This window comes from Brassica rapa, chromosome A04 (genome assembly GCF_000309985.2).
Source record: "Brassica rapa cultivar Chiifu-401-42 chromosome A04, CAAS_Brap_v3.01, whole genome shotgun sequence".
NCBI lineage: Eukaryota > Viridiplantae > Streptophyta > Magnoliopsida > Brassicales > Brassicaceae > Brassica > Brassica rapa.
Window position 1 is genome coordinate 11,125,865 of NC_024798.2, and position 13,063 is coordinate 11,138,927.

The window sequence follows — 13,063 nt, forward strand, 5'->3', positions numbered from 1 at the left end:
ATATTTTTTCATCTAAGAAAAAATAGATATAAAGAATGTAATTTTTTGAACAAAAAAAGTATTTTATTACTTCAAAAGTATATTTATGTTATTTAAAATATGTTTTAAATGTAGTATTACTATTTTGTGAACTTTCCTTTTTAACGAAATCATATTATATATAATAAATTTTCGCTTTTAAATTCATGTTTTTAACTTTATAAATGTTTCCTTTTTATATGTTATTTGTAAGTTTTTTAAAAGAAAACTATATAAAAATCAATAATAGTATTTAAATGTGAAATTTTTAATTCACTAAGGATACCTCGGTAATTAACCGTCGTAAGAATTAACGTAAGCGCGACACATAGGAAAGTGACTTCTCATATAATATTATAGAGATATTCGTATTAAATTTTATTAATATTTTATTTATCCTATATGTTATTTGAAAAATATAAAAGGAAACTTAAATAAAAAAAGAAAGATTAAATCAAATTTTATTCATTAAAGATATCTTATTTTATGTTATTTAAATTATTTGTGATAATTTGAGAAATAGATTGATTTAAATAAAATGCTTAAGCTTTTAAAATATATATTATGTTGTTTAGGATTATCTTTTAAAAGGGAAGATTATTTCTTTACTTTAAAACTAAGATTATTTTGTGAACTTTACTTATTATGAATTACACCATATATAAAATATATTTTCGTTTTTAAATTTATAATTTTTCTTTACTATTTTGTTTATTTTATAAAATAAAGAAAAAGTAAACCTAAATAAAAATAGGAAAAAATAGAATAAATATTTAATAATGGTAATTATATATATTTGATTCATTAAGGGTATCATCGTAATCAACCACTGTGAGAGTTAACGCGAGTGTGACACGTAGAAAACTGACTTTTCAAATAATATTATAGAGGTTATTAAAACCATTTATAGCATTCATAACATAATATTAATCACTACAATCATAAACTAAATATAAGATAAGCGTAATTATGATATTATCAGTGGATATTTTTAATACCAATAGTTAATATTTATTTATTAATTAAATACCTAAATATCATGATAATTATATACAATATAACCTTTTTAAATTAATACTCTATAAATTAATATACACTAAAAATCTCTATAAAATAATATAATTTTATAGGTCCAAATTGAGTTTTTGGTTCAATTAGTATATCGATAAATTAATATCTCTATAAATTAATAAATAACTATAGTTACGGTGTAGTCCCAACATTATTAATTTATAGAGGTTTCACTGTATATTAAAATAAAAATAATAATATATATTAAATTGATGACTTATCCTAAAATCACAAAGAAAATTATTTTAAATAATAATATTAATTAAACTAAAGACTTATCCTAAAATCACAGAGAAAATTATTTTAAATAATAATATTAATTAAACGAAAGACTTATCCTAAAATCATGTAAAAGATGACAAGTAAGCAAATTCACTTCTCAATTAATAATATAGATACAAATTCGTATTCATAATTAATTAATTAAGTAGTACATAAACGGATAAATATAAAATAACTTAATCTATTTATTTAATATTTTATAAATTATAAAATAAAATAATTACATATATAGAATAACATATATTCATGAATTTTACAACATACTTCAAATTATTAAAACAAAATATCAATAGTTTTAAAACAAAACAACTTTAGACCCAAATTATTTATAGGTTGAATATATTTTTTAAATACTATACACTATAATATTTTTGTCTAACACATTAATATTCATAACTACACACCCTAAAATCGGCATAATTGTGGCAAGATATTTTATAATGATTTTGAATGAGATATTTTAATTATATTAAAATATATGAATAACTAAAATTAAGGAAACTTAACAAATATCTAACAACTTTGAATATATATATGTTTGATATTTTAGTTATCTACCATAATACTTTCCAATATCGAATCAAACAATATATGTGAAATATATTGAATTGTTACTCTAAATGGAAATGTACCAAAATATCAAATATTATAAACATATTTCACGAAATGTTCTACCTAATTAAATACACTTCAAATATATTTTCAAAATTTTAAAATAATTTAAATTTGTTTTATTAAAATTGTTGTAGCTAAGTTTAAAAGGCTCTAAATTAAGGTTTAAAGACTTCTACACCCAGGTCTGGGGTTCGAATCCTAGACTATGCAATTTATTGCAGATTACAGAAAATCGAGGTTTCAAGTCCCGGAGAGAGCGGTTTATTAAACAATTATGGAGACTACAGAGGAAAGACTTACAAGGGATCTTCAACATGGTGCAAGTAAATCTGGCCAGGCGTGGATCTTCATAGGATGGCTTAGGTGATGCAATTAGGCGTAGGTCTTCATAAGGCATGTAGTATTATCGGTTGTCGAATCGTCTATGTAATCTTTCATATATCATAATTGTAAGATCATAATAAATCAGCGTTAAAAAAAACCCTAAATTAGCCAAAGTAATTATCACATATTTAATATGCAACTTTAATCGAAACTAAAATAAAATGGGTATGAAGAGAGATTGAAGTTTTCAGATCTTAAATGGGTATGAAGAGAGAGTTCGAATCCAATGGTCTACTTCTTGGTGTTTGCAACAGACTGTTCTCAATTGGTGAAGATGGTGTCTACACCGACAGAATGGTCGGCGTTCACTACACACATGGAGGAGTTTCTGCGATGTAAGGAATTCTTTCTCAACTTTACTATTCAGCATATACTAAGGGCGCAAAATACTCTGGCAGACAAGCTGGCACGAGGTGCTAGAACTTCGCCATCTGCTATGGTTTATGTTGACTCAGTTCCTCCGAGGTGGTTCTCGGATCAGGAATCTTCTTAGTTTCTTAGCCTTTTGTCGTAAAAAAAAAAAATGAGACTGGCCCATTTTAGCATATCTAACAAAATATTTGATGCATTTTTATTAAATATTTGTAACACAAAATATCTCGAAGCTTAAAAGTGCATGTCAAAAGTATTCATTAGACTGAATGGTATAATCAATTATTCATATATTTCTACTACGAATTCATTGAGATTTTTGAGTGTTTTGAATACTTATTTGGGGTTGGTCATGTTTGGTATTGTATTTTTTAGGGGTGGGCAAAAAAACCAAACCGAACTGAGTCAAATAGAACCAAACCGAACCGAGTCAAATCGATTCAAATCAAACCAAAGTCTATTTCAAACCATTCAGGTAAAAATTTCCCAAAAATAAGTGGTTGGTAAACAGAACCGAACCGATAAACCGATTTGTTTTTGTAATTATTTAAATTAAAAATATTAGTAATATCATAATACTAATACTAAAATTCTAATACCAACCACTTATTTTCCATTTTTCATTCATTAACATATATTTTTGTAAAATATGCAATCATCAAAATATTTGATTTTAAAAAAAAAATAGAAAAGTGTGTATTTTTATATTATTATATGTAAACATGGATGTTAAATCTAAACCTAAAACGTAAAGCAAATTTTATTAAAAACATTTTTTTTCTCCACAGCGTCACCTGGAAGACGATTCATTGCAAGATTTTTAATAATGATATAAGAGACATTACTAATGATGTTGGTTTTATTTTATTTTAGTTAAATTTTATTTGTTTTAATTCTTATATATTTTGTGACTTTTTAAAAGTTTTTTTTCAGTTTTATATTGAATTTAGTTCACATAGTTTATGTTTATTTAATTTATGTTTTAAAACATAATTTCTCTTAAAAAATTAAATTAAAACTAATTAAACTGATCCAAAAAATAAACATAACCGAATATAAACCGACCCAAACTAAGCCAAACTAACTTTGGTTTATTTCTGCTGGAAAAAATACTAGAACCGAACTAACCAAACCAAACCCGAACCGAACCGAGAAAATAACTGAAGTGCCCACCCCTAGTACTTTTAAAGGTTTTGAAACTTTTGAATTGTTTTGGTATTTATTTGAGTTTGAACAAAATCAAAAACTCGAAATACCATAAAACAAGAACCATTCTTAGTTTTGAATTTTTTATGTTTAATTTAGTTTGGTGCGGATTCATCTTTGGATCTATACTATTTAGGTTTTCGGCTTTAGTTTCGTTTTTTACATTTGTTTTTTTCACCCCTACAGTTGAAAATGTTCACTTAGCTTATGAAGCCAAACTGTTTCTTTCGGTAACAAATGTTGAACGTGGGAGAAAAGAGGGGGCATATTCTGAGACATAGACATTATTCCCATCCACTTCGACCTCGATCCCCCTATCTTTAGATCACAGTTTCAAGCTTACTCGATCTTGTTCATTGATACCTTGTAAACCCCTTTTGTGCTAAACATCAATATATAAAAGTCAATTTTCGTCGAACTGAGGTAGATTACGTTGTTATCGTTGCTCATTTAGTTCTTATTCACATATAATCATTACTAAATACCTTGTGTGGGTTTTAGGATCCACATTTTGGCTCCGTCTATGGAGAAGGGAAACGAAAAAACATGTTGCTGAGGATCTGATATAAGATTCAGAAGCACAAAAATGGATCTGCCATACACAGCACTCGAACCTCTACCGAACCGGCTCTTAAAGAGGAACATAGATGGATGAACCGCAACACAAAGGCCGATGGAGCGATTGCCCAGAGAATCCGGTTTCAAAAGACTGGATAGGCAACCTGATTGCGTACCAGGAACATCAAGACAATGTGATCGCGATGCCCTGGGTAGAAACCATAAGAAGATGTTCACAGGGTCAGTGAGATCAGATCTAACGACATCTCCTGAGGAAAAAAATGTGTTCTGGGAGCAAGAGACTTTGGATTTTGATAAACCGCACAACTATGCACTCGTCATCCAACTGGAGGTCGACGGGGCTCACATGTCGAATATACTTGTCGATACCAGATATTCCATCGACACCCTTTCTTACGAAACGTTCAAGAACATGGGATACCCAACTCCGGGATAGCACCAGGAACGACAACGTTTGTCAGCTTCGGCGGAGCCACGATCCATCCAGTCGGTTCGATCCTGTTAGTCGTCAAAGCTAGCGACGCCCATCACATGATCAAGTTCGCAATGATAGACCAACATACGCCCTTCGACGCCGTACTCGGGAGGCCATAGCTCCGGAAGATGAAGGCGTCCCATCGATCTACCCCAAATGTGTGAACTTCACCTCTCCATCTAAAGTTGAAACAATTCGAGGACGGGATCGCAGAAAAGGTCTCTCCAAAAGCATGCAATGACTTGATCTGAACCCTGGGAAAAGCCTCACCAGATCCGTTAGTCTCGACAATTGCTTCCCCGAAAGATGCGTAGGCATTGTAAAAGATCTCTCCCCCAAAATCAAGAACGACCTCTTTTTTTTTAAACATAACCTCAATACGTTCTTGTGGTCGGCAGAAGACATGCCAGGAATTAACATTGAAGTCACCTCCCACGATCCGATGTTTAAACCCATAAATCAAAAATGACAAAAATTGGGACCCGAGCAAACCAAAGCATTCAGCGATAAAATCAAAAAACTTCCAGATTGGCTCGCCAACCCCATGGTGGTAAAAATATGGAAAATGGAAAGAGTGCATAGACTTCACTAACCTTAAACAGGGTGGTGGAGGCTACTACAGGACATGAACTTTTGTCGGTCATAGACGCTTTTTCCGGATACAAACAAATTATGATGAACCCTAGAAAAAACGATATTTATCACACATCACGAAACCTACTATTATAAAGTGATACCTTTCTACCTCAACTACATCGGGGCCACCTACTAGGGGCTCGTAAATCAGATGTTCTCCAAGCAGCTGGGCAACACCATGTAAGTCTACATCGATGATATGCTAGTAAAATAATTCAAAGCCAAAGATCACATTTCCCAACTACAAGAGTTTTTCAACATCTTGAATAAATTATGAATTAAATTGAACCCGACCAAATGCTCTTTCAGAGTCGCATCAGGCGAGTTCCTTGGATATCTCTTAACAGAAAGAGGAATCAAAGCAAGCCCGAAACAGTAGGAGACCTCATCGACACGCCTGCTCCGAGATCAACCCGCGAAGTCCAAATACTCACCGAAAAATAGTGTGTTGAATATCTTCATTTTGCGATCAACAGATAAATGCTTTCCATTTTACAAAGTCTTAAGGGGAACAAGAAGTTTCGGTGGAACGACGAGTGCGACACCGCGGTGTCCTGAAAACACTGAAGGCATATATCAGCGAACCTCCCATATTATTAAAACCCCTTAGAAGGCGAAACCCTATACATCTACATACCGACCTCGAAATCTGCCGTTAGCAGAGTCCTGATTCGCGAAGAAAATAATGAGAAAGCCCGATATACTACTTCACTAACCGACGCCGAGACGATGTATATCCATCAATGGAAAAATTGGCACTGGCAGTTGTCATGGCTGCATAAAGGATCAGACCGTATTTCCAATCTCTAGGATTATGCTGGATAAGTAATGGATGCCAAAAACTTGTGTTGAAAGTCTCTCCTTAAAAGTGAAACAAAGATTAGGTGGATAATTCGTAATGGTGTTGTAAGAATTAGGCTGGAATCTTTAATGGTGCAGCAAGGCTTAGGTTAATCCTAATGGTATAATAAAGGTTTCACAGAAGGTTGGAGGCTAAGGGTTTGTACGGTATTTGGCTTGAGAAGAGGATTATTGTGAATGCAATCAAAGTCTACACTGAAAATTTAGATAAATAATGTCTAGCATATAAAAGAATAAAGAATAATGTACTAACTATGATTAGTACGAGATATTTTAGGAAACCAAAACTAAATTATTCGGGTTTTGTTTGTTGGATTCAAAGTGTACAATATCCGACGTACAAAAAGAAGAGGATATAGAACCATGTGACAACAATTTAATATGTTTTGGAATAAGATGAAATTTTACATAACTAATAATTTTCTTTCATCTTTGGTTTTGTCTTTGATCTTCCAGTGTGATCTGATCTTCATTTAGACAAATACTTTCAAAATTGGAATAAAAAGGGAAACAAACATCTCTAGGCAAATAATAAGGCAAGCATTCTTGAGTCGTCTTTTGCAAATACTGAAACTTGTTGCTATTCGTGTTGTAGAGACCAAGGCGAGCGAAACCTGCCACTAATATGACGTCGTTACTCAGAAACCATAGGGGTTTTGCATATTTGTCTTCTAAATCTGTAACTTGCACATCTTTTACATTAGCCCACGATTTTCCTGAACTGTTGTCTAAAACCCATAAATCATACCATCTCGAATTCGAATTCGAACAAAGTACAGCTAACTTTCCTTCGTAGCTGACCAAGTCTAGAGAAGAACCATCGCTCATTACATCTTCCGGCAACGGAAAGAAAGACCAAGTTTCGGTTTGCATACAAAACTGAATCACATTGTTTTTCCCAGTTAACCAATGCAAGAAACCGTACGATGATTCTGGCTTTTCTGATCTCCGGAGAAACTCGCCACTTGGTAGTTCTAAATCATTCAATCGCTTCCACGCATAAGTATCAGAATCAAAAACCTCACAGTTGAGATTATAGAAACCCTCACTAGTCTTCCTTCTTTCCCACGGTAGTGGTTCAGAAACCCTAACGATCTTATAACGAAACGGGTTCGACTGAATCACCATCAAACCAATTGCAATAGTAAAATACCGGGTCTTCGGGTTTGGTATGATCCGGTATTGTTTTGTAGTCGGTTTACAAACAATGTAATCTGGTATTCTTCTCCCTCCTTTAAATTTATCATCAACACATAAAAAAATCCCATGATGTGCATCACACGCTTCGATCTTTACACCTCTGGAAGGAAGAAACTCGAGGGAGATTCTTGGTTTTTCAGGAGCTTCTTCTTCGGCACCACCGAAGACAACAAATCCTGGGCGGCGATGCTTTTTATGATCTTGAATAAAATAGCCTAAAACAGAGTTGGTTTTATGGAGATGGTGATTGATGAAGTGGAACTCATAAGATCGTTTGTTGCATGCTTTGTTTAGTAGACGGAATTTTGAAATCTCCGTTGCAGGACAACATGACATGATATCAAGAATCAAGTCTTCGTTCATCGGAACCTTTGGGAAATTTTTTTTAGAAATTAATTATTTTTGGAACGATCGGAGCAGAGAAAAAAGATTCGTGTGTGAGAGGTTGATGAAATTGTGATTTATTAGGCTCCCATCCATAGCTCTGAATGTATATATAGAGAGAGGTTAAACTGGTTTGTTGCCAACCAAAGGACAAGGAGACTTGGGGTGAAAGGTTTCCTTTTCCTGATTGCGATTTCCCAAGAAAAAGGGAAGAACGAATAGCGTTTCCATTTATTGGTGTTTTATTTCTTTTTAGTTTTTGATAAAACGACAAGTCAGTGAGTCTTATAAATTTTAGAGGTAAGACAAATATTAAACTGGTTCGTTGGGCTACATAATGCCACAGAAAATTGGATTACAGAGAATAATAGAGTAAAAAAAGTGGTAATAAACTATTTTAAAGAACTATTTAGCATCACTTTTCCACCGAAGTTTGACAGGTTCCTCTCAGAGATAACAATACCAGATATTATTTCTCAGATGAATCAACGATTATTGAAGATAGCGATCGAGGACGAGGTGAGAGAGGTTCTGTTTATGATGCACCCAGAGAAAGCGTCAGGACCGGATGGCATGACAACTTTCTTTTTTTAACATTCATGGCATATTATTAAGAGTGATTTGGTTGAAATGGTGAATAATTTTCTAGTTTCTAGAGAAATTGATTCAAGGTTAAATATTACTAATATATGTATGATTCCAAAGATGGAGAGGCATACAAAGATAACGGAAATGCGGCCAATCAGCCTATGTAACGTAGGGTATAAAATTATTTCGAATGTTTTGTGTCAACGATTGGAAATATGCATACCCTCCCTCGTATCAGAAATTCAATCGGCACTTGTGGCAGGACGATTGATCTATGATAATATTCTTATAGCCCAGGAAATGTTTCATGGATTACGGACTAATAAAGCGTGTCAAGGAAAGTATATGACAGTTAAAACAGACATGAGTAAAACGTATAATAGGGTAGAATGAGATTTTATTAAAGTATTACTACAGAAGATGGGTTTTCATTATCATTGGATTAAACTAATGATGGAGTGTATATCATCGGTCCAATATCGGGTTCTACTAAATGGCCAACCACAAGGCCTCATTGTGTTACATAGGGTTTTCGTCAAAGAAATCAATTATCTCTCTATTTATTTATTATGTGTATTGAGGTTTTGATTGCAAATATTAAGAAGACGAAGAGAGGAAGACAATTAACGGTTATTAAGGTAGCCAGAGCATGTCCATCGATATCCTATTTACTTTTTGCAGATGATAGTCTCTTCTTATGTAAAATTCAAAAAGAAGAATCACACTATCCTCAAAATTTTAAAGAAATATAAAGTAGTTTCAGGTCAATTAATAAACTTTGATAAGTTTTCGATTCAATTTGGACACAAGATTAAAGAATCTTACTAGACAGGAGTAAAGGGATTAAACTGGTTTGTTGCCAACCAAAAGATCATAAATTGTAAAGGACAATGAGACTTGGGGTGAAAGGTTTCCTTTTCCTGATTGCGATTTCCCAAGAAAAAGGGAAGAACGAATAGCGTTTCCATTTATTGGTGTTTTATTTCTTTTTAGTTTTTGATAAAACGACAAGTCAGTCAGTCTTATAAATTTTAGAGGTCGACAAAAAAAACGAACTTCAAAATTCTACATACATATCTGAATGGGTTTTGTTTTAGGCTGTTTTAGATTATTTTTGTTTCGTCTAAATCTGAACCCATGTCTAAAAAATAAAATAAAGAGCATAAACTTATGAAACTTCATACCAAACTTAAGCTCAATCTTGAATACAAAAATATCAAAATAAAAACCTAAAATAAATATTTATAATTGAAACTAGATTTTGATCCGCATAGGCGTGCGGATATTTTTTTTTACTTTTATATTGTCCAAAATAAATTTTAAAAGATAAAATAATATATATATATATATATTATATTAAAACTTACCAATATTTCATAAATATTTAATATTTACTTTTTAAACACACAGTTTGATAAGAGAGATCAACAATAATTTTATTGTGTTTTCAACAACAATAATATTTGCCAATTATATGTATATATATATATATATATATATTTGTTTTGTTATATTTTCTTTTCAATAGAATCAATGATATAATTATGCATAAAGTACATATTTATAAGTATTTTTTATTTTTACATAATAATTTTCCAGTTGGTGATGTTAATTGACTATTTACATGTGTTTTAAACATTTTTAGTTCTTAGGAATAAATAGTTAGGTATTGGATGCTATTTTTAAGACAAAATATTTCACACTAATTTAAAACATTTTTAATTTATAAAATATTTTACGATAAAATATTCCACATTAATTTAAAATATTTTAGATTATATCATATTTGGTTAGTTAAGATTTTATATTATGATTTTGTAATAGAACATTTAATTTTTCTATTATGAAGTAGTTTTATAAAAAGAATATATGTGTCTTAAATATTCTATTAATGATTGTAACTGATAAGTTGATATTATTTTATATATGGGATAATATATATATATATATGAAAAAAATTTGTTGTTCATTTTTATTTTAGGTTTTCTAATATTTTATTGTTATCTACTATATGATTAGTCAAGAATATAGATTGTATACAAAATATTGATTTATTTTAGTTAATTGGATAGCAATAAATTAGGGATACCTTAAATTTGGAAAGTCCTTGATATTAGGAATATTTTGTGGAGTTAATTTTAAGCTTTAGACCTTTTTCTGTTTAAAATAGATTTATGACATACATTAATTAATCTGTAAAAGACAAAAGAAACTTAAAAATAGGTTCATTAAATATATCAGTGGCATTGGAGTGTAAATAACTTACAAAACTAATGGGTATTTTTATTTTGTACTCTTCTTTTAATAGATTACTAGATTTCCACCCGCACAACCGTGCGGGTATATATTTTCACATTTATATATATAGATATTTGTTTTATATAATTATTATATATTTTTAATGTTACTCACATATTTAAATGTTTGTATAATTATGCCAAATATAATAATTTTATAGTTTTCATGCTGTAAATTAAAATAATCACATATATATGTTGCTTATTATATATTTGTCCTATTGAATTTGCGTTTGATTACTAAACTAAAATTTTTAATGCATGAAACAACATATATGAAAACAATTTTTTATTTAATTTATTATAATCATGATCCATAATTCAAATCACTAGATTTTTTTAGTAATTTTTTAATGTTTATTAATTTTATATAATAAAATACTGTATATGAAAAATGTTTAAGATAAGTTAAATTTTTATACATGTATTATATAGTTTACTAATATTAACCCGTTCTACCAACATATTATATTTTTAGCATAAATATTTTATATTTATAAAAATAAAATATGTTACCTTATGAATTTAAAATAATTTTATCATATTTTTTTCAATATAACGTTTTTATTTTAAAATGATAGATATTATTATAAAATTGATAAAATAGGATATAATTTTATTCTTTTAGTAACATTTCATTACTAATTACAAAATTAGTTGACAATATTTATATTCAATTTATGACAATTAAGATCTTATTATAATCTTTTTCAAGAGATTTGTTAGAATTTTAATTTTTTAAAAAAAATTAAAAGATATAAAAGATATTATGATTAAAGTAGTTAAAAATATTATATATTAGCATTAGTGATATACATTTAATAGAAAATTTAAATGATGGTCCAAATAAAAATATCATTCATAAAAAAATCATGATTTTTATTTTATTAGAAAACAAATTTTTAAAAATTAAAATAGAAATAAATATTTATTTCTAACAAAATTTTTAAAAATTATTAGTAAATTTATTTTTGAGATTAATTAATTTCATTTTATTTAAATTTTTGTTTATAAACCAAAACTATATTCAATTCTAATTTCAAATTATATTTTATGATAATTTAAATTAAACTAATTAATTTTCGAAAGTAAATTTAAAAAGATTCTAAGAAGATTTTAAAAAGATTTTGTTACAACATTTTAAATATATTCATTTGTATTTCAAATAAAAAGATAAAGATATTAAAAGATATAATAATGAACTTATGTAAAATATGATATTTTCTAAAAATGGTCCAAACTAAAAAAATTACACATGAAAAGAAGTCATGACTTCTGTTTTAATATATTAGATTTTGTGCTCAACCTAATGTATTTTTTTTTATTTTTTTCAATATTTAAGGTGTTTATATTTAAACAATTGCATTTGAAATTTAGTTAGATTTTTTCTGAAGTTTGAAAAATATTATCTTATTTTCATTTTAAATAATATTTTCTACATTTACATAGTTGTTAGTTGCTAATTTAAATTAGTTTATATGTCTCGTCTTAACAACCACTTCTTAATCTTACCATCAAGTTTTTGTTTAAATTTTCCATGAAGTTAAACTTGTATTTTTGAAGCACAAACAAATATTTCAATAAAAAAAGAGAAAAATACTAGGATAGCACCAAACCAAGTTTTTGTTCCCAAAGTAGCACTCAAGGCTCAAAGTCACAAAAATAGGTTTCATTAAAGAGGTAAATATACACTTATACCCCTTGGGTTAATTAATCCAAACCTTAGGGTTTAGAGTTAAGGGGTGGGGTTTTAAAATTAGGGTTTAAAATTTTATAAAAAATAAATACTAAAATAAAAAATAAAAATTTTAAAAACAGTTTCAAAAAGTATTTTTAAATTATAAAAAGAAAATTTGAAAAAAAAATAAAAAAAAAATTTCAAAAAAAAAATTTCAAAAAAAAAATTATAAAAATTTCGAATCTGAAAACATATAATCTGAAACTATAAATCTTTTTTTTATTTTTTTTATTTTTTTTTTTTTTATTTGTTTATTTAATTTTAAACCAAGGGTATTAGGGATATTTTACCCTTTAATGAATGTCATTTTTGTGACTTTCTCCTTCTAGTGCTATTTTTGAGACATAAACTTCAAAA

General features: G+C 29.1%; 1 protein-coding gene across 1 annotated transcript; it reads right to left on the minus strand.

Moving 5' to 3' along the window:
• Window positions 1-74: 74 nt before the first annotated feature.
• On the minus strand, window positions 75-11,154 carry LOC103864113. Its single transcript, XM_033289751.1, has one exon. The coding sequence runs from the start codon at window positions 8,060-8,062 to the stop codon at window positions 6,926-6,928; it is 1,137 nt and encodes a 378-aa protein (XP_033145642.1). The 5' UTR covers window positions 8,063-11,154; the 3' UTR covers window positions 75-6,925.
• Between the last annotated feature and the right edge of the window lie 1,909 nt (window positions 11,155-13,063).